The sequence below is a fragment of the Carcharodon carcharias genome, chromosome 16, assembly GCF_017639515.1.
Source record: "Carcharodon carcharias isolate sCarCar2 chromosome 16, sCarCar2.pri, whole genome shotgun sequence".
Lineage (NCBI taxonomy): Eukaryota > Metazoa > Chordata > Chondrichthyes > Lamniformes > Lamnidae > Carcharodon > Carcharodon carcharias.
This window is the reverse complement of record NC_054482.1, coordinates 9,214,602-9,238,121: the sequence shown is the minus strand read 5'-3', so window position 1 is coordinate 9,238,121 and position 23,520 is coordinate 9,214,602. Positions and strand designations below refer to the sequence as shown.

General features: G+C 39.7%; 1 protein-coding gene across 1 annotated transcript in view; it reads right to left on the bottom strand.

Moving 5' to 3' along the window:
* The window catches only part of mfsd14a1 (major facilitator superfamily domain containing 14A 1), a 29,368-nt gene extending 6,439 nt beyond the window's left edge, over window positions 1-22,929 (bottom strand). The window contains exons 1-8 of the mRNA XM_041208417.1: window positions 22,780-22,929; window positions 16,337-16,432; window positions 14,471-14,533; window positions 9,311-9,438; window positions 5,894-6,008; window positions 3,601-3,819; window positions 2,558-2,671; window positions 1,746-1,817 (exon numbers count right to left, since the gene is read on the bottom strand). Coding sequence (XP_041064351.1) covers window positions 1,746-1,817; window positions 2,558-2,671; window positions 3,601-3,819; window positions 5,894-6,008; window positions 9,311-9,438; window positions 14,471-14,533; window positions 16,337-16,432; window positions 22,780-22,860 — 888 coding nt within the window. The 5' untranslated portion in view covers window positions 22,861-22,929. The remainder of the gene's footprint in view (window positions 1-1,745; window positions 1,818-2,557; window positions 2,672-3,600; window positions 3,820-5,893; window positions 6,009-9,310; window positions 9,439-14,470; window positions 14,534-16,336; window positions 16,433-22,779) is intronic.
* Between the last annotated feature and the right edge of the window lie 591 nt (window positions 22,930-23,520).

The window sequence follows — 23,520 nt, the reverse complement described above, 5'->3', positions numbered from 1 at the left end:
TCACCACAACCTTCCCAAGGGCAATGAGAGATTAGCAATAAATGCTAGCCTTGCCAGCAATGCCCACATCCTATGAATATATTATAAAAAGTAGTGATTGGAAAGCACCTATGCGCATACATTTATGGGCAAGAGTATTCAGGATGATACTTGAAATATTAAATGTGGAAGATGGTTCAATTACATAAATATATTAAGCCACTAGTGAGAAAATACAAGCTAGTACCCAAGGTTCCCAATTCCAAAGTATCCAAAGAGGTTCTTTCAAGAAGGGATAAGAAAGGGAATCTGTGGAAAATTTAACTTCCACTCTCATTCATTTCCTAGGGTCTACCTCATTAACAACATGGACTGCCAGGCGCAGTGAAGGAAGGCACTAGGTTCCTTGCTTGCTGAGGAATTGCTGAATTTGCAACCAATTGTTAAAATGAGGAAAATATCCAGTGATGGTGAGAAGACAGAAGCAAAAGCTAAGTTCAGTCCTTCTCATGGCTTTTTAATGAAGTTTTAGACAATCCAGCATATTGTGAATTTAAAATAAACTTCCTTTAGATGGATACTTAAAAATACTTTTTTTAGGCTGTTTGAGAAGGAATGACATTACACTAATATTAATCTGGAGATAGCTGTTAGCTACAAGGATGGTCGATAGTAGCACTATCTGATCAGAGTCTAATCAAAACAAGTTTGCTTGCGATAGTAGCTCAAGCCTGTGAAAGATCAAACGTTTGCAAAATTGGCAGATGCGGGTCAAACATTCTGGAGTTATTCATAGAACCAAATAATTATCAAAAAGAAATGAAGCCAACTGGTTACGGGTATGTTGTTCACTCTCCAAATAGTAAAACTAATAAATAATATTACTTCCCTAAAAATTGAGAGAACTCCTTTAATCTTGTGTGTTGTATTGTGCCCTGGACACAGAAATTGTATGAGATACTTGTTTGCTATGTTGTCAGTTCTATTTACATTGGTGTCTAAAGTGATAGCTGGATTCCAGGTGCCCAGAACAGGTCTACATATCAGCACAACGTTTGGAAGAGCAAATCTGTGTTCTCTAGAAGCCTTGCAGATTATTTCACATAGTAAGAAATACTCTCAGACAAAGAATATTTGAAGCATTGTGCTCCAACTGAATCTTTGTTTTTTTTTAAATATTTGCATTGTTAGACTCCCACTATATTATTTCACGCCTTTGTAATTATAATTCTTGTAAATAAATTTGATTACTAATTTTAGCCAGAGCAAACTGAAAAATGGACAAGGCAATGTCCACACAAAGTATTTCGGGAAATGGTATTAATTATAGGGCACATTTCTCCCATTTGTATCATGTATGAAGGTGTACAATTCGGATCATAGGATGCATGGATATACTTATGTGCTCCTATTTCTTATGTTCTTATCATGAGGGGTCTGGACAGAGTAGATAGGAGAAAAATACTGTTCCCACTGGTGGAAGGGTAGAGAGAGGGCACAGATTTAAGGTAATTGGCAAAAGAAGCAATGGAGACATGAGGAGAAACATTTTAATGCAGTAAGTGGTTAAGATTTGGAATACGCTGCCCAAGAGTGTGGTGGAGGCAGGTTCAATTGAGGCATTCAAGAAAGAATTGGCTTATTTGGTGGGGGGGGGGGGGGGGGCGGTGTGTGTGTGTGTGTGTGTGTGTGTGTGTGTGTGTGTGTGTGTGTTGGGGGGGGTGCAGTTCTTTAAGTATCATATCAGGCTGTAACTAAATACTTACTTGCGCAATAATGGACAGGATTCCAAGGACAGCTATAAAGGCCATTACACTTTCTGATGAAAATTTCATGACCTATCAAGGCAGCAAAAAAATTAAATATGCTGTTGTTTTCAATCTAATAAATCTAAATGCTAATATTAACTATAATTTGTTACATTTATAAAATGGTATAGTTGCTAATATTTTTAATTAAATAAAATTATTCATTTGTAGAATTTTGTACATTATTTAGCAAAATAAACCCCAGTAATAAATCAAACATAATCGACTGAGACCAATACCATTTTAAGAATATTACATTCTTGTTAATTGTTCAAATACAAATATACTACATGCAGTAAGTGGCCTTCAAAGAATCAACCTGCTTTTAAAAATTACAGCAAAGTAGGCAGGTTATTAAATTACATCACATTTATTGTGTGTGTAAACTTGGGTTTTTCCTACTGTACCCAAAAGCTCCCATTAAGCAGAAGCTCACCAAAGCATGTACCCAATTTTGAAAGCAATCACAAAGTTTTTAGTACAAAGTTTAAATGTATTTAGAATACACTGATGATTGCTTGAATAATGCAATGTGGATATCTCACAACGTACTTAATTCCCTAGGTACATATTTCAAAAAATCCAGCAGGAACTTGGGATAAAATCTATTATTTTTACCAAAGTAACCTTCAAACTGGTAGTTACCTGCTCTAAATGCAAGTTGCACAAAATAGCTTTAATGAAGTTATTACCAAACTTGCTTGACTGTGATCTACCAAAGTTTTCACAAATTTCAGAAAATAATGAGTTTTCCCAAATGCTATTCATACCTGTCTGAGGTAAAGAAAAAAGCTGGAATACTGGCCTGCCTCTGGCAGGTAGGAGAGGAAAACTGTAATGCAGATAAGTAGAACTGTTGAATCTTGGCCAACCTTCTTGAGGGACTGCAGGTAAAAACAAATATTTATATGTGAGCATCAGAGATGTACACGGAGATCAAAGAAGCCACACTCCTTTTGCTCCTGAATTTGAAAACTAACTAGTTTTGATAATACTTGTAGCTAGAGCAGAGCAAAATCATCTTTTAAAATGTATAATATAATGCCAAATGAAGCAAAGAAAAAGATGACTTCAAAACTGCAGAAAAAGGCCTTTTCAGCAACACAACTTTATTCTATGCTTTTGGTTTACAGTTTGAGGTATTAATAAAGTCCAAAGAGACTTTATTAACTAAGCAGAACTGTCTTTCTCAACAGCTCAATTGACAGATCTGAAGATGACCAAATTAACATTAGTTAATTTTCAGCAGGCATTTGACACAAATCAAAAAATGCAATGAATAAACAAATGGTTTCACATATAGAAAATTAAGTGGCATTAAAGTTGAAAGATAAAAGCAAGAAGCAAAATACTGCGGATGCTGGAAATCTGAAACAAAAACAGAAAATGCTGGAAAAACTCAGCAGACCTGCCGGGTTTTTCCAGCATTTTCTGTTTTGGTGTGGTATTAAAGTTGTAAGCGAATACAATCAAGAAACCTAGTAAAAAAAAATTTAATTTGAGAGAAGTTAGGCATTCAATATTAGGGGGTCTGGCAGCATCGGCGGAGAAGAAGAGTTGACGTTTCGAGTCCTCATGACCCTACAGTTCTGTCGAAAGGTCATGAGGACTCGAAACGTCAACTCTTTTCTTCTCCGCTGATGCTGCCAGACCTGCTGAGTTTTTTCAGGTAATTCTGTTTTTGTTTTTGTTTTGGATTTCCAGCATCCGCAGTTTTTTTGTTTTTATTCAATATTAGGGTATGTTTGAAATTTTCATAGATACTCATTCGAAAAACCTTGAACTTATAATGCAAAGTCCATGTCACACTTACTGCAAATGGGTCAGCTTGCTCCCAGGAGATGGGTGCTCCCCAAGAGGCAGGTCGCATTTTTTCAGGGAGAGATTCTGGTAAAGCCACCAATATAAAGCAGATATCCAGAAGAGCAATTGCCGTAGCGAGAATAACCACAAGACTGTCCCCATAAATTCGACCAAGATACGCACCAATGGCTGGGCTGGTAACCAAGCTTGCAGCAAATGTGGCTGAAACCTTGTAATCGTGAAGAAGAAAAAAAATTACAGTAGTCAGAAGGTTAAAATATTGTAAGAGAAAGAAACAGCAGTGAACTGCAAACCTTGGATTATTTAAAAGCTATTTTAGTGTCAGCATAAAAGTAAACTGGAAGATTGCTTCCTTTAGCTTGTAAATCAATTCTTCAGAGGAAATAAAATACAGGGAAACAAATGCAAAATAACGTGGATACTGGAAACGTTAAATAAAAGCTGTAAATACTAGAAATACTCAGCAAGTCAGAATCGTCCCAAACAGCTCAGTCCAGAAAAAAAAGGGGAAATTTTATGATCTGGAATTGTCAAAAAATTAAGTCTGAATGGATGTAAAGTGCCTAATCAAAAGATGACATGCTATTCCTTGTACATTCGGCTTCACTGGAATAGTGTAGCAGGCTAAGGGCAGAGAGGTCAGAGTGGGAGTAGGATGGAGCTGTGATAATTCTGCATAACCCATTTACACCTCCTCACGATTCACCTTTTGTTTCTTTACATATTCCAAAACCATCATCCCTTTTGTTATTTAATCTCTCCTGCCCTGCAGTCTATTCCAGACCTTCCCTTTTGTTCTTCTCCTTCCACTTTCCTAGCCTTTGTATTTGCTTAAATGCTGTTCTAACTTGCCGAGAATTTTCAACATTTTCTGTTCTTAAAACACAGAGGTACTGGTTTTTGGAAGATAGGACAACGTTCCAAAATAGAAGTCACATCTGAAAGCATCTCTTCCTTTTGTGATGAAAAAAATACAGGATAGGATGCTCAGCACAGGAGAAATAGAGTACTAGGCTTCTGAACAGTCTAGTTCAGAATGAGTGGGTACCCCAAGTGGGGGATGGAATCAGCAGCAAGAGTATAAAGTTTGTGGCAGGGGCTGAAGAGGGCAATTTCAATCTTCTCAATGTTTAGCTGCAGGAAATTAATTTTCATCCAAGACTGGATGTCAAACAAGCAGTAGACATGTTGAGAGAGGTGACCGAGATGCGTGTAGAAACTGACCCTTTGTCTATGAATGATGTCAAGAAGCAGCAGCATGTAGACGAGGAAAAGAAAGGGGCCAAGGAAGGAGCAATGGACAACAGTGTAGGAGAGGGAAAAGAAGCTGTTGTTGGAGGTTCTCTGGCTATGACCAGATAAGGAGCAATGGAACCAAACAGGAGACTGCCAATGAGCTGGGCAATGGAGATATGGAGATGATGTTGCAGAGGGATATTGTGGTAGACTATATTGATGGTTGCATACAGGTTGAACATCATGGCTGGAGGGGAATGGTGAGGATAATGCATGATGGTCACAGGGGATATCATGTGTTCAGGCCATTTGGTTCTGTGGCACAGGGCAGAAACATGATTGGAGAAATTCAAACAATGACTTGTAGGAATGGTGGGCATTCATTTGGAAGGGAACAATACTCTTTGAGGATTTTGGAAAAAGGAGAAAGAGTGATAATTAGGAGTAATGTCACTAAGTTATTGAAGCAAAATATCACATCACTGATGGTAGAAGAGACAGAGTTTCACAGGTACAGCTTGTCTAATACTACCCAAGTGGAAGTGCTTTGACACATCAATGAAAGTCATCACAGAGATTTCATGTAGATCACATTAATTGATAATCTGAACAAAATTTTCAGTTTTTCCACCAACTAGTATTTTTAAAATACTTTTCCAGCTGTCAAATTGTCCTGAATTAAATTAGTTTGGAACAGTATAAAACAGCACGGAGGAGATTTGTCTGCAGCTCAGGCCATGGCACCCCCACCACTCAGCCAGAATGCTCGGAGTTTGAGTCTCACTCCATTTCTTGTTGGTCATGGAAAAACCCAGCGACTTGTGCAGGCAAGCCAGCGTGTATTGATGCTGCTTCCCCAGCCCAGGTAAATGGGAAGAATTAGGGGAGGAAGGGCACCCGCCTATAAAACCATCCACCAAATCCAAAAACAATGATTGATATGAATGGATATCAAGAAGAGTGATTAACCAGGACTGTGGCGACCCCATGTAACATGAGAAAAAAGTCATAAGAGAAAAAGCATAAAACAGCATGGTTCCACGTACCAGTCCATAGGCCATACTTCTTTCATGTTCCTGGGTTATATCAGCCACATAAGCAAATACCACAGAGAAGGTCACAGCAAACACCCCGGACACAGAGATAACAGCAAAATACCACCTGAGAGAAAAAATATCCAATCAGAAACAACTTTATATAGGGAAAATTTATGACTTGCATTTTTGGAAGAGGGTTGAAGTCACAAGGAATTTAAAAAGAAAAAAAAGCAAGTCAGAGTATTACTAGAGTATAGAATGCTTTACCGCAAGCAGCTATTGAGGCAGAGGCTAAAGCATTGTTGAGGAGGAAATGGATAAATATTTGAAAAGGAACAATATAAGAAAGTGGAAGGAGTACATAGATTCAGGTGAAGAGCTAGCGCTGGGCTAAATGAGCTGAAAGGCTGGCATTTGTGCTCCAGCTTTTTTGATTCCATGAAATTATGCCATGAATCCATTCACCCATCAAACATGTCTTCCAACAAACCATGAAGAAGTCTAGTTTTATCTGGCAGAAGTGAATGACCACAGTTAATTATTCATTACTACTTTATTTAGAACCTGCTTTAGAACCAGTACGAATTCCTGTGTTAATTCCTTCTCCAGATTAACTCTCATTACTTATAATTTCCTACAAGCATTTAGAATGGCTTCCAGGGCATCCAAAGCACTCGGTAAGCTAAAAACGCATAATATTTCCCCAAATCTCACAAAGCCATTACGAATGTCAAGTCTTTGATAAGGGAGTGTCTTGGACATGAAAAAAATGTTTTGCAGATTAAATGCAGGTTACATTGGACTTGGTACTGTGTATCGTGATAAGATTAATTAATGATGTCAGAGTAAAGGCACCCCTAGGTAGCACAAGATTAAATTTTACATCCAGTTTGAAAGGGTGAAGAGTGGGTCTAATACTAGTATTTTAAACTTAAATAAGGGCAACTTTGTGGGCACGAAAACTGAGCTAGCTGAAGTGAACTGGGATACTAGGCCAGAGGATGGATCAACAGAGAAGCAGTGGCAGACATTTAAGGTGGTAGTCCAGAAGGCTCAGGGTAAATATATTTTTACCATAAAGAAAAATTCTAAGGGCAGGACCCACCATCAATGTTAACTAAAGGAGCTAAGGAAAGTATCAAATTTAAGGAAAAAGCATGTAAATGTGCAAAGATGAGTGGCAGGTCAGATGATTGGTCAGAATATAAAGAACAGCAGAGAATGACTATAATCAGGAGTATGAGAGGAAGCTAGCTAGAAATGTAAAAATGGATAGCAAGAGTTTCTACAGGTATTTCAAAAGGAGTAAGAAAAGTGAGTGTTGGTCCTCTAGAGAGCGAGAATGGGGAGTTAATAGTAGATCATCAGGAAATGGCAGATGAAATGAATAAATATTTTGCTTCTTTCTTCACTATAGAGGATACAAAAAAATTCCAGTAATGGTTGTAAATCAGGTGGTGGAAGGGAGAGAGGAACTTGGTGAAACTACAATCACTAGCAAAGCAATACTGAGAAAACTGATGGAGCTGCGGGCTGACAAGTCTCCGGGTCCTGATGGACTTCATCCTAGGGTCTTAAAAAAGACTAATGAGGTAGTAGATGCATTGGTGTTAATTTTCCAAAATGTGCTAGATTCTGGAAAGATTCCATCAGGCTGGAAAATAGCAAATATAACCCCTCTATTCAAGAAGGGAGGGAGGCAGAAAACAGGAAACTATAGGCCAGTTAGCTTGTCTGTTGTGGGGAATGTATCAGAATCAATCATCAAGATTATAACTTGGCAGAAAAAAACAAGGTAATCGGGAAGAGTCACCATGGTTTCGTGAAAGAGAAATCACGTTTAACCAATTTACCAGAGTTCTCTGAAGGAGTAACATGTGCTGTGGCTAAAGGGCAGCCCGTGGACATACTGTACTTGGATTTCCAGAAGGCATTTGATAAGGTGCCACATCAAAGGTTATTGCAGAAGAAGTGTGGGGAGTAACATATTAGTGTGGTTAGAAGATTGGCTGGCTGGCAGAAAACAGTATGCATAAATGGGTCTTTTTCTGATTAGCTGGATGTGACTAGTAGAGTCCTGAAGGGGTCTGTGCTGGGGCCTCAACCTTTTACAATTTATATCAAGGACTTAGATGAGGGGAGTGAAGGCATGGTAGCTAAATTTGCAGATGACACAAAGCTAGGTAGGAAAGTATGTTGTGAAGAGGGCATAAGAAGGTTGCAAATGGACATAGATAAGTTGAGTGAGTGGGCAAAGATCCAGCAAATGGAGTATAATGTGGGAAAATGTGAAGTTGTTCACTTTGGCAGGAAGAATAAAAAAGCAGAGTATTACTTAAATGTAGAATTCCGAGTTGCGGGGGGGTCTAGGTGTTATAGTACGAGTCACAAAAAGTTAGTATGCAGGCACAGCAAGTAATTAAGAAGGCTAATGGAATGCTATCCTTTATTACATGAGAAATTGAACATAAGAGTAAGGATGTTATGCTTCAATTATGCAGGGCATTGGTGAGACCACATCTCAAATACTGTATGCAGTTTTGGTCTCCTTATTTAAGGAAGGATGTAATGCATTGGAGGCAGTTCAGAGTAGGCTTAGTAGATTGACAGCTGGAATGAGCAGCCTACATTATGATGAAAAGTTAGACAGACTGCGCTTGTTTCCACTGGAGTTTAGAAGATTGAGGGATGACTTGATTGAAGTATATAAGATCCTGAATGGTCTTGCTAAGGTGGGCATGGAAAGAATGTTTCCTCTTGTGGGTGAGTCCATAATTAGGGATCGCCCTTTTAGGACAGAGATGAGGAGAAATCTTTTTCTCTGAGGGTTGTGCGACTTTGGACCTCCCTGCCTCAGAAGGCAGTGGAGGCGGGGGTCAGTGAATATTTTTAAGGTGGAGGTAGATAGATTTCCTTGCCTAACAAGAATCTAAGGTTATCGGGGGTAGATGGGAATGTGGAATTCAAAACAAAAACAAATCAGCCATGATCTTATTGAGCAGCAGAGCAGTCTTGAGGGGCTGAATGGCCTGCTTCTGCTCCTCTTTCATATGTTTGTAAGAATGTATATATGCACGCTTGTTTTTCCATCCTAAGCACCATGCTGAGTAGAAAAACATACAGAAATAGATAACTGCAGTGTATTTTTATTAGAAATATTTTGATTGAGCTAATCTGTTAGGGAAGAAAAAGCACAAAAGTGGTATGCACAATAAGCATTGCAAACATTTGCTTTATGTTGCATCATATACAAGTCAAAATTAATCTTCGAGTCAGAATTGCAGCATTTCCTTAATTTGAAAATGAAGTAGTATCTAGAGTTATAAGTGACCAAAAACTTTGAACTAGATAGCTATCTTCCAACTGGATAGATGGTCAGTTATTATTTTTCTCACTGTACATAAATATATATATATATATACCTACCATGGACTAATCTTCATTAAAGGAATAGGAGCGCAGGTGAAAAAGACAGTAAGCAACAGAAAAGACTTCCGCCCCCACACATCTGAAAGTGCACCTATCAGTGGTGCACTCAGGAATGATAGTAATCCCTGTGAAAGAAAAAGGTAGAAAGTTCTTGTTCAACTTTATTCCATTCAAATAGGTACATTATGCAAATTAAATTGCACTTAACTTGTGCCACTGCACTGCAATGGCTCTATGCTCCATTTGAAGTTATTACTTCAATATTAGTAAAAATGCTCACCAAAAATAAGAACAAATTTGCCTTTATAATTGCTGATTTGGTATAGCCTAGGGCTGGAATATTACATAACTTATGGCATGAGTTCATTCTCGGAATGCAGTTCAATCTCCACATGCAAGCAAATACCCCTGGTTGGGACTTTGTAGGAGGTGGGAGTTAAATGTAAGAAACCAAACAAGGAAATATCCCTGCTAGAGCTTGGCAGCATCAGGTGTTATATAGGCCAGGTGGTCTCTCCCCTCCCAGTTGTATGAACTACAACTACCAAAAGAGAGACTAACTGGTTATTTATCATGCTGTTATGCTTCTAGAATCTATCTGCTTTGTTTGTCTGCATAAAGGAAGAAAGACTTGCCTTCCTAAGGCACTTATCGTGACCACTGGGCATCAGTGTTCACAGCCAATGAAATACAGTCACTGTTGTAATGTAGGAAACATAGCAGCTAATTTGCACTCAGCAAACTCCCACAAACAATAACATGGTAAAGATCAGATCATCTGCTTTTTGTGATGTTGATTGAGGGATGAATATTGGCTGGGACAATGGGGAGAACTCTCTCCTGCTTTTCTTTGAAACAGTGTCATGGGAACTTTTACATCCACCCAAGCAGGCAGATGTTTCATCTGAAAAATGGCACCTCCAACAGTGCAATGCTCCCTCAATATTGCATTGGAGTGTCAGCCTTGATTTTTGTGCTCAAGCCCTCAAGTGAGACTTGGACCTGGAATCCTGTGATTCAGAAGCGAGTGTGATACCAATTGAGCCGCAGCTGACACACAGAAAAGCAGTCACTACACTTCAATATAATTTATTGTACATGAAGTGCTTTGAAAAGCTTCTAAGAGACGTGAAAGGCACTTTGTAACTCCAAGTCTCTTTTTTAAATTGTTCTGACAAACACATCAGTTCCTCACTGGAGGAGGCTGCCAAGCTGATTCACTTCAAAGAACGACCAAAATATAAAGCTTCACGTTCATCAGGCATAAACTAAGTGACAGGGAACTTTCTTGAGTTAAACTAAATTTAAAGAATATAAGTGATTCATTGTTCCTCATTTGTTTAAGTTCGAAATGGAATTGTGCATCAAAGTGGAAAGGGGAAGGGAGAGAAGAGAATCTTGCCTCTATCTTCAATGTGTATGCGTGTATGTAACAGTTCATTGGAGTTAAGAATTAGTTCTCATCACCTGGAAGCTAGCTTATATAGTTCCCAATTTAAAAAAAAAACAAATCACATGCAGGGCATTACAGGCCTATCAGTTTAACTTACATTATTGGAAATATGCTAGAAGGGATCATAAGAAGTACCTTTTATGATCACTGGGAAAGCTTTAAAAATGTACTACATGGACTTCTGGGAAAATAGGCCATGCTGTGCACATTGCACAGAGTGGAATTACTATGAGTTTGGTGAGAAGGGTGTTCGGTGAGGAGGGGAGGGAAGTGCTCTTTTCTTTTTCTTTCTCTATCTTTCTCAGCCTGTGGAAGACCAGGAGTTGAAAAGCTGCACGAGAGGGCTGAGTTTTCATCGGTTGAGAAACTGCTGTTAGGTAGGGTCTTCAATTAAAAAACATTCTTTTTAAAAGAAGGAGCTCCTTAGATTTCAGTAAGAAATATAAGCAATAGGGAAGTAAAATTAAATCAAGGCCCGATAAAATAAAGTAGTATAAGTAAACTGAGTAAAATAAAGTTAACATAAGGGAAGTAAGTTGAAGCCATAACAGGACAGCTCAGTCGTGTGGAATGCATGTCCTCTAATATGCGTGAAATCATGGACGCTACCAGTGTCCTAGATGACCAAATGTAAAGGAACTGTCACCAGCTGCAGAATCTTTGAGTTCCAGGTTTCAGAGATCAAGCGGCTGAGAGCCAAGTGGAAAGCATGTTCAGAGATCTGGTCACACTGCAATTTAGGAACCTGGAGGTAGGAAGGGAATGGATGACTGCAAGGCAGTCCAAGGGAACTAGGCAGGTAGTGCAGGAGTCTCCTGGGGTCCCACTCACCAATGGGTTTTCTGTTTTAGAAACTGGTGAAGGTGTTTGTTCCTCGGAGGAGTGCAGTCAGAGCCAGATTTGTGGCACAATGGGCGGCTCTGCTGTACAGGGTAGGAAGAAGAGGGGAAGAGCAGTAGGGATAGAATATTTGTTAGTAAGGGAAATGGACAGGTGTTTCTGTGGCCATAGATGTAACTCCAGGATAGTATGTTGCCTCCCTGGTGCAAGGATCAAGGGTGTCACAGAGCAGCTGCAGGACATTCTTCTGGGGGAGGCTGATCAGCCAGAGGTCGTGGTCCACAATGATATCAATGACTTAGGTAGGAAAGGGGATGAGGTCCCGAAAGCAGACTTTAGGGAGCTAGGAAGGAGTTTGAAAGTAGGACCTCTAAAGTAGTAATCCCAAGATTACTCCCAGTCCCATGTGCAAGTGAGTACAGAAATAAGAGAATTGAGCGATTGAACACTTGGCTGGAAAGCTGGTATAGAAGGGAGGGCATCAGATTTCCGAGGCATTGGGGCTGGTTCTGGGAAAGGTGGGACCTTTACAAGCCGGACACAGTCTACACCTGAACAGGACTGGGACGAATATCATCGCAGAGAGATTTGCTAGTGCTGTTGGGCGGGGTGTAAGTAGATTGGCATGGGGCTGGGAACCCGAGGGCAAATTCAGAGCAGGGAACAAATTAAGACATGGAGAATTAGTGAGTGACTGAAAGACAGAAGAAGCAAAGGTTAAAAAGTGTACAGCACAGGAATTTGGTAGTGTTAAAAGATGTACATGTAAATGCAAGGAGTATAGCTGAGGACACAGATAAATACATGGTAGCATGATATCATCACTATAACAGAAACCTGGCTTAAAGAGGGGCGAAAATGGCAGCTCAACATCCCTGGATATAGAGTTTTCAAGCAGGAAGGAGGAGGGAATAAAAAAGTGGGTGTAGCATTACTGGTTGAAGAATCAATTACAGCTATGAGGAGGGATGATATACTGAATGAAGCATCAAATGAGACCATATGGGTTGAGCTCAGAAATAAAAAAGGAGCAGCCACATTGCTAGGATTGTACTATAGTCCTCCAAATAATGGGAGTTAGAAAAGCAAATATGTAGGCAAATTTCTGAATGCAAAAACAATAGGGCAGTAATAAATGGGGACTTCAACTACCCTAATATCAAGTGGGATATGAACAGTGTGAAGGGCACAGAGGGCACAAAATTCTTGAACTGCGTTCAAGAGAACTTTTTCAGCCAGCACGTAACAAGCCCAATGAGAGAGGGTGCAATTGTAGATTTAATTTTAGGAAATGAAGAAGGACAAGTGGATGAAATAGCAGTTGGGCACCATTTTGGAGATCATGACCATAATACAGTTAGATTTAGCATCATTGTGGACAAGGACAAAGACAGAACAGGAGTAAAAGTTCTAATTTGGGGGAAGACAAATTTTACAAAGCTGAGAGGTGAACTGGCAAAAGCGGACTGAATACAGCTACAAGAAGGGAAAATTGTGTCAATCATTGGGAGGCATTCAAAAGCAAGATTCTACAGGCACAATGTAGGCATGCCTCCGCAAAGAAAGAGGGTGGTACTGCCAAATCTACAGCCCCCTGGTTGTCCAGAAGCATACAGGGTAAAATAAAACAGAAAAAGAAAGCTTACACTGTGCGCTGAATGGCCTCTTTCTGCACTGTAATTTTTCCATGAATCTATGGTTCTAAATTTGATATAATTTTTTGAGAAGTCATGAGGGGACTGGAGGAGGGGAATTCAGTCAACATCATTTACTTTGACTTTAAGATAGCATTGATAATGTACCTCAACATAAATATAATGTGGCATCGTTAGGAATTTAATACACTGGCTTAAGAATTGGCTTTAATTCCGCAGCTAAAAAGTTTTAGTTAACAAATGTAGTTCAGCCCCGAGGTACATTACTAATGGTGTCCTCCAGGGATCAGTTCTAGATCCTCTCTCATTCGCTATCTTTATTAATGACCTGGATAGTGATATTGGGAATTTGGTCAGTAAATCTGCAGGTGACAACACAATCTCTTCAAGGGACCTAAATGAGTGCAATCAAATACAAAAAAAAAGATGTGCTAGGGGGATGGGCAAACAATGGCAAGTGACATGTAACTTGGATAACTGTAGTGTCATATACATTGAGAGGGCCAACACAAAATATACATTTAATTTGTGGGAACTACAAGAGAAAAAAAATTTGGTGCTATTATGCACAGATCAATGAAGGTTCATGGCCAATGTAGAGAAGTTGTAGCTAAAGCTAACAGGATATTAGGTTATATTAATATAATCCTTCAGTGTAAATTAAAACAATACCATTTTGTCTCTTATATAGAATGCTAGTCAGACCACAGGTACTGCATCCATTGTTGGTTCCCTACATGGTGGGTGATAAAATGGTCTTGGAGCTACAAGAATAATTCCTAATTTTAAAAAAAACCTCACCTACTTAAGATAGGCTTAAGGACCTTGATCTATTTACTTCAGAGCAGTGTAGACCTAAAGGTGATCTAATATAAAACAATAAAACAACTGATATTGTCCCTCCTGATAGATTATTCTAGTTCAACAGATTGGAGAGAACCAGGACAAGAGATTAAACAACTGGATTTTAGGCTGGAAGGGGTAAGCAAGTGTCCAATCATGATGCAACAGCCATTGTGGTATGGGGCAGGTTTAATATACCAGCTGGTTTCTTCCTGCCTGTCAGTTTTGTATGTTGTTGGCATTTGGATCCCAGCTCCATATGAAACAAGAAGATGGAGGAAAAGTGAAGAAATGGTACAACTTTGGTTTTAAAAACATTTCTTGGAACATTTTAACCACTTACTGAAAAAGGAATTCCAGACTTACCTTTACTCCCTGAATTAAACCATTCATCAAAAATGTATGCTTGGGAAATGTCTCATGCAAGACCTAGGAAATTAAATAAGTTCCCTTTACAATTAAGTCCAAAATTTGCAACAGGTTTATTGTAATCCTACAGATTAGAAACCTTCAAACTACATTGGGTGAACCATACTTCCTTCTTTTTTCTTATTGCCTTTGTGCATGAGCATACACCACACAAGTGCCAGGTGCAAATCCTTGCATGTGTTGAGTTAGTAAGCCCAGTCACAGCAGCAGCTTAGGTGCATTACAACTAGCCTCAGTGCATGAGTCAATGCAAGTAAAAACATCCAGAGATCTTTGAGCCAAACTTTACTAATAAATAACTTTCTACATGGCAGCAATATGACAATTTACTCTGTCAAACAATCTACCAAAGGGGAGTCTGATGCCACAAATTGAGAATTATAACTTACTAATGTGCAACAGTTGCAGGCCAACCTAACCCAAGGCGCAGTTTTATTGTTAGATTCAGCAAATCAATTTCAAGAAAGTAGCTCACCTTCTCAAGGGCAATCAAGGACGGGCAACAAATGCTGGCTTTGCCAGTGACGCCCACATCCCATGAAAGAATAAAAAGAAATGTAATAGAAGGGAAATCCCATTTGCAGCTATTTCAAAAATATTGCTTTTCAAGAACTGGGTGACTCAGTGGGTTGTACACTGACCTTTCAGTTCTGGGACCTTTGTTTAAATACAGTTAGGACAGACAGGATGAAAGTCTCCGATATCAGCAACAATCGTGTGCAAACTGAAACTGGGCAGTCTCAACGGACCCCTAATCTGACATTCATTGATAATGTTACTTAGACCAGGCCAAAGATTGTTTGTGGGGAAAATGTAACAAATGCCACATTAGTACTCAGAAGAGTACGCGGCAGAGTAGAGAGAGCTTTACTTTGCGTTTGGCAGTTCTTTACCGGGCCTATGATTGCTTGACATTGATGAGGAATGCCTGAAATGGAAGGTGTCCATTATCTAGCACCAATATCCTTCACCTTAAGCACTATTTAAAAGAAAAATTCTCTTCATACAGCTCAAGGATGGTGAACTGATTACAGGGCAGTATTTCATCAAACTTCAACCGTAAAGCTTGAATGACATGTCAATGGCTCCTAGGATCAGACTTCTGTACTGTAATTCTCTACACACAGATCTGTTTTATTATACCTTTCTCAATAGTTCTGCTTCCTTTGAGTTTATGATAAGTTTCATGATATAGCCTTTTGGATGATCCTGAATGAAAATTATAAAAGATTCACTGCCTCCGTATAACATTTTGCAATTCTTTTTACTTTCTTGGGTTCAAGGTCAGCTTTTTATTCCACCATAAATCTACAAGTAAAGAACTCCTCTGTAAAATCTGGGAGCATCAAAAAGGTGAAGTACATACATCATTGTGACTTTAGTCAAGGACATCATGGCCAATTGGTTACTGTTTAGCATGGATATGAATGCTGACCATCTATTTTTACATCAAGATCGGTCTCAGCTTGTGGCAGAACAAATGTACTTAATTAATAATACTGAATAAGGCAGACCAACTACATAGTCAAATGAGGTTGGTGAGGATCTTCACTCCGCTCTGTTTCGCTCCTTAAACAAAAACTGATCAACCAGACACGTTTAATGATGGAATTTTCAAGGATATACTGTATTATATTTCTGAAGTAGCTTAAAAAAATGAATTGTATTTTGTAGCCTCATTCCAAATTGCTAATTGGACCCTGACAAGGTTGATCAACTGACTAAAAATGCAGCAATCCATTATGTTTAAATGTTTAGCTTTCACTCCAATCAAACAAGACAACTTGACAGGACGTAACTTACCACCAGTGTCGGTGCAGTCAGCAGACCCCAAGCAAAGAACTCCAGAAATATTACTATCGCAGCATGGTATACACTTGGTGCACCTATTCCTTGAGGCTGTAAAAAAAAAACATGTAGCATTCACAAATAAGTACTTCATTTAAATCACTGGAGTCTTGGAACCAACTTCCCCGATCAATCAAGACAAACAATCATTCAGGTAATGGTAGGCTGCAGTCTGGAAACATTTATTGCACCCATTCTCATTGGGTACTCTGTGAAGTTTTCACATGGTGTCCCATCAATGAGTCCTCAAACAGTGGTACTACCTTTGCATTCTTAAACATTATTTTGAGAAACAAAATTACATCAAAGTTGATTAAATGTTTCAGTACTTAGCCAATAAATGAAAAGCTACGTATGATTACTACATTTGGAGAACTTCCCTTTGCTCTGATTCAGATTTGTTATGGATCTTAAACACTCATCAGTGATTGAGGAAAATAGGATGGGATGATTACACAGTTCAATGCTGCATGAGTTGCATGTGGATGGTGGAGGCTTCATTTATTACCACATCCTCAAGGCTTCAACATAGTTAAATCTCTTAAATCTGTCCAGCTTAAATCTCTTAAGTTTCTTTTGAATTTGATCCCTGCTGCTACTTGCCAAGTTTCTCAGTGAGGTTTCCTCTGAACTTGTGGGAAAACTTTTATAGGCTTTTGCAGCTTGCTGTGCATGCATTCTGTAGAGGATGGCTGAGAAATATGTATATTCTCCCACAGGTTTCAGGGAATGCTGATCCACATCAATAAACCTGCATTCCGTAGGGATAGCTGCTGTGAAAACGGGACTAAAAAAGATTCCTGTTGAAAATTTAAAATGTTATATTTAGCATACGCTCCCTTTTATTGATCTTTGATACATTAGGAAATAGTGATTAATTTTTTTAGTCTTTTCATGCTGGGCTATTTGTAATGTGTTTTGAAAATTGAAAATGTCACAAGAATGGAGTTAGCTGTATAGTTGATCAAATTTAAACAACATAACTCCATAGTAACTGTCATATAAAGTGTGTGCAGAAATTTTAATTTGACTTTGTGATGGAAATTTACCTTCCAATCAGGGGCACATTCTCTTACTCCCATCTCTCTATTCCCAAGTGTTTGTAAATACGATTGTGAAAGAAATGTGAATTCATGTTATTAATGAATAAGTAACTGTCTTCTCAAAAGGTACATGTAAATACTAATTTTTTATTGACAGTGTAATCTATAATAGGTTTTTAATTACTATGTAATGGTAGCTATTGCATTTACATTAATAATGTGCCACTGACAACAGGTGCCAGATACTTCAACATTATCTGCTTTAAAGGAAGTGAATTCTGTTCCTTTGACAGCATTCAGGACCTGACCCATCATTGGTTTTGAAAGGAGCAGCCAAAAGCAGCACAAAACATGGGCCTCAATTTTAACATCCAACAAAGTAAAGAAATAACTTGCATTTATACATTGTTTTTCACATCCTCAAGAAGTCCTAAAGACAGATTTTTGTTAGACAAGGGAGTCAAAGGTTATAGGGTGCCAGGTAGCAGAGCGGAGCTGAGACCACAATCAGATCAGTCATGATCTTATCAAAGGGCCGAATGGCTCACTTCTGCTCCTATGTTCTACTTTACACCCAGTGAAGTAGTTTTGCAGTGTTGTCACCATTGCATTTTAGGAAAACATTCCAGCCAATTTCTGCACAAAGTCTCACAAAAACTGATCAGCCAGGCGCGTTTAATGATGGAATTTTCAAGGACATACCGTACTATATTTCTGAAGTTACTTAAAAAAAATGAATTGTATTTTGTGGCCTCATTCCAATATGATAAATAAACAGCTAATCTGTTAATGATGTTGTCTGAGGAATTTATCTTGAGCAGAACACTAGAAGAACTTAAATGTTTTTCTTCGAATAGCGTCATGGAATCCTTTATGTGCTCAAGAGGGCAGATGAGGCCTCGGTCAGCATCTTGTCAGAAAGCTAGGCCACTGACAAATTGACACTCCCTCAGCCACTGCACTGATTACGTGCTCAAGCTTCTGGAATGAGTCTTGAACCTACACTTTAAGAGGTTGGAGTGCTACCAATGAGTCAGGGCTCATAGTTATAATTAAGCAATTTCCATATTATGAAGCATTAACTCAAATCTCTGACCACTCAGACTTGGAAATGACCATTCTAATCAGAGATGCTATTTCCTCCCAAATGTTAGCCAGTCCAATTCAAATTGCAAGCTAGCAGCTCTGACAAAGTAGTGAGAGCAAAGTTTTCAATTTTTTTCATGCTACAGGTTGCTTGTGGAGGCATTATATCAACTGCAATGTCACCACCATAGATAGCTATATGAGACCATACAGTTCTTTCAAAACATTTCTTTACAAGCCAGTAGTTTAAAATAAGAAAATGAATCAAAATGGATTTAAAATATAAAAATCAGCACAAAAAAAGAGCGCCTTTGATGTACTCTTTTCATTTCTAATTTAGTTGATGTGGAGGTGGTAGTATTATAACTAAAATAGAACATCAAGTAATAGTATCATATTTTATTTCTTATGACTATTCTACCAAGTTTGTAACACATTAAATGCAATCAAGCTCCACTCATTCAGGACAGAGATAACTACAGAAACATTGGCCAGAATATTATACCCCGCTGGCAGGTGTGCGCCCAACCCGAACAGATGTGAAATAGCGGGAGATGACATCAGGCGAGCATCCTGATTCATCATGATATTTTGCAGCAATCAGAAGCGCACTCGCTGACAATCAAGTGGGCAATTAAGCCTGTTAACAATGCAATCAACAGCGATTTTACGTGGCCTGTCCACATTTACAGTTGGTGGATGGGCCATTCTCCTATGCAGCATTCATATTTTTGATCAAACTTCGATCCAAGGCAGGATGAAATCTCTGTGGGGAAATAAAATAAAAAGAGATTTCTGGGTACTGGTCTTTTAATGAGGTATGCTTTCAGGTGCTTGATTGTGCTGCATGGACTTATTTTGCAGCATTTGTGTTGCAAACTTTAGTCTGAGGTGGTCTGCGGCTCCCTGGAGCAGCTATCTGCCTTCAGGGAGCTCTCTTGAAGTGCTCACCTGCACCCTCAGTTACGTCAGCGCCTGCCCTCTTCCCGCCCCACCCCAGCAGTACTCAGCATGTCAGCACGCATTTCACGCTGGCTGGCTGTTAATTGGCCAGCCAGCATGAAATTGTGGTCAGGGGCCGATCGTGGCCTATTTCCTGTCTGCTTCTGAGCCCGCCGATGGAAAAATTCAGGCCATTGATTTTAAACAAGACAGCCACTGGGCTTCCTGGAATCCTACCTTTTTCAACTGCCAGCCTGATGCACATACTTGGTTTTCAATGCTATAAAAATATTCAAAACATTCACAAGCAATGTTTACAATGGCCTGATATGACCTCTACACTATATATGCAGGCAACTACAAATACATTCTCTTACGGATACAGACAATCTGAAATTCAGTATCTAGAAAACAAAAGCAGAAAAATTCCTTGATTAAAGAAACAGCACTTTTTCTTTTCAAACGTAACCCTAGGGCATGCTAGCAACTTTACCTAAGAGGCTTGCATTTATACGCATTTTCACAACCAAAGGATGTCCCAAAGTGATTTACAGCCAATGAAATACTTTTGAAGTGGAGTCACCGATACAACGTAGGAAACATGGCAGCCAACTCACACACAGGAAGCAATATGAAAATGACCAGATAACCTGTTTGTGATGTTGGCCAGGAAACCAGGTCTGCTCCTCTTTGATATAGTGCCATGGGATCTTTTATATCCACTGAGTGGATATCTCACTTGAAAAATGCACCTCCAACAGTGCCTCAACCGTATACCACTATCGCAGTATAGTAGAGAGCAATATTCTGGAGCTTCAGACCAGATTTCGTCCTCAAGTCCTGGAGTGGGACTTGAACTTACAACCTTCAGAGTTAAAGGTGAGAGTGCTACCAACTGAGCCATGGCTGACATTTGTACATCTGATCAGAAAATGCAGCAAGAAAATCTGTTAAATGTCAGGAAATGTTATCTTTACAAAAAGAGCTTCTCTGAAAATGTTAATCAAGTTTTAAATTTGTTAAAACAACATACTATACGTGAATAAAGAAACAAGTTTTACCAAATTTCTGAACAAGGATAAAACAACCATATAAAAAAAAAATCAGCTCTGCATTATTCACCTTAAAACATTTCCTATTAATCAACTGCAAATTCACAACAATTAATTTTGTTGTTGGAAATATATTGTAAACTGTCTTGGGTCAACAATCTCTACCTTATGCGTTCAAGCAACAGATACCATGCAAACATCTGCTATTAAAAGGAAATTGTAGGACAAGACAATAAGCCCTGAACAGGACAAAGCTGCAGAGAACTTTTTGAATGCACTGACTTGGCTACGTGTAGTGATGGCCAGATGGTCTATTTAACTGAGGACGCAATGTAATCATCACACACTCTTCCTCTACAACTTCAAATGCTACCACTTTGCCTTCTGTTCAGGCAATAGTCATGGCCAATTTTGATATTTTACAACTGCATTCTTACCCTCAGAAAAAAAAATCACAAACTAAAATAGCTAATCCAATTCAGACCAGAGGCAAATGTATGTGTTTAATGCACAGCTCCTTGCAATCTTTCTGGCACCCATACTAACATTTACCTCAAACTTAAGCTTCTCTAAATCCTCCACTACAAACTACCTGCCTATGCAAATTAAATTGAAATTAAGAAAAAAATGTCAAACACCATCAGCAACTTTCATGCCAGTATATACTTGGGGTAGTTTTGCACTCAAGAGTTACAAGCAATGTTAATTCAAACAGTTCTTGTATAACCTATAAACTTTCCGATTCGTTTAAGTTGCAGATATTGTACAGCAAGTAGGAAGGAGAACTTGTGTTTATCTTTCACTTCCTTAGAATGCTGCACAGAATTCTATTTCCAAAAGTTACTTTTGATTGTACACTGTTTCAAAGATGCCAAGGGATCCTTTACACCCCCTGAAGAAAGACTGGATCAGTTTAATGTCTCATCATAAAGAAGGCAACACTAATGATGTTGCACTAACTTCAACACCGCACTGATGCTGGCCTATATTAAGTAGGGCTGTAACCACAATCTTCTGACTCAGAAGCAATGCTACAACAGAGGATAAATTAACTCAAAATATCACAGGAAGGGTTTTTTAACATTTTAACTGTTTCATGCTCATTAATTTACTGCTATATCTTTCAGTCCTTAGCTCATAGCAAGTCCTTGATCCAAATGCGTCACTTGCATTCCATCCCTCTGACCTTTGTTTATTCCCCTGTTTCTTTCAACTGATTTCTTTCTTTCTCACCAACCTCTCCCCAATTATGTCTTTCTTTTATCAGGATCCTTTCCCTCCATCTCTCACCTTCAACCTCTTCTCACCATCAATGTTTCCCTGCCTGGCATGGTCCTGCCACCCAGCTCTCTCTTGGTGCAAAACTACCCCAAGTATATGCTGGCATGACACTTGTTGATGGTTTTTGACATTTTCTCTTCATTTCAATTTAATTTGCATGGGTGGGTAGTTTGTAGCGGACGATTTAGGGAAGTGTATGTTACGTTCAATCTCTGAAGGATGAACCTGAAGCATGGTCAGAAATTTGGGAATTTGGCAAGGATGATTCTCCTGTTGTTAAACTGTAGTAGGGTCTGTCTGAACTTGTCTGTCTGTACAAAGCCACAAAGTCTGACTGTTGTAACAGAAGTGAGATTAGGATTTTTTTTTTTGCGAGGGGAATTGGCAGACTAGAATGTGCTTTTTAATTCCTAGCTTCAGGTCAGAAGGAACCGCAGTAAAATTGATTTTTTTTTTTGTCCTTTTGATATTTGGGAGTCTGTGACATGAATGCAAGCTGCCTGACTGACTCTGACGTATTAAAAGGTGAACGTCTTACTGGAAGTATCGAAGGTTTAAGTAAAGTTTTCACTCGGGCACTTTCACAACCACTGTCATTATCAAATCTGTGGTTGCATGCGGGACTTTACATCCATTGGATTCAATCCCCCCCTCCCCCTCCCCCTCCCCCCGACAACCTGAGATAGAAGAGCTGGAGAACAACCTGACGAAATGGTGTCAGGAGGGTCAGAGTCCGGCAGCAGTTGCTGCACCGGTTTATGGCAGTTGGAGGCTGTTAACGGGGTAATTAGTGATGGGCAGGCCTGATTTAAAGCTGCTGACATCTCCTACCCGGCCCCGGCCCCGGCCCGTCAGTTGTAGAAAAGCCAAGGCCCCCCGTCCCCCCGGCTCAGCCGCCTCCGTCAAGCCGATCGGAAGAGGTGTTTTCTTTTCCCCGCGCCCGGGTCGGCCGGAGTCCACTGGAAGGCAGGACCGCGGGCCGCTGGCCACTCACCGTCCCTCCGTCTTTAATGATAATCTTCTTGGCCAGCATAATACTGCGGTGAAGCCGCTTCTTCTTCTTGCCGGGCATCATGGCTCCATCCTGGGGCCGCGCGCTGCCGCCATGGTGACAGCATCACCCCGCAACCGTGCTGACGTCATATCGCACGATCCCACCATTGGGCCCAGCGCGGCACGTGACCGGCCAAGCCGCGCCCCTTTGGCGTGGGTCGGCCCGTGACGTCATCGGGGTTTACCCAGGTTCATTCAACTGCGTCTGGCAGGCGCTTTGCTGCTTGTGAGTGATGCCTATTCTTAAAGTGCCCTCACCCCGCCCTTGTAGATGGGCATAACTAAATAAACAAAGAAAACTCATAATAATGAATAACATTAGGCACCAAGTGACGTTTTATTGCGTTAAAGGAGCTATATAATCACATGTTGTGGCATTATCTGAATCCATCATGTGTACAGTCCCTGCAATGCCCATCGGCCAGCTGAAGGCCTTATTATACTGGCAAATGGTGCTTCATGCATAGATTGTCCAATATAAATCGTGGAGGAGCCATAGGCATAGTTATGATAACACCATTTTAGTCATATGCACTAATTTCAGACAAATATGCCTCGCACATAATAAACAAGTAATGGAGAAATATCAGGAAGGCCAATGCAACATAAGGTACCCATCGATCTCAGAAGGCTTGTGACTGGGCACCTAGGGAGGAAGTTTGGAGATGTGCTAGTAGTTGTG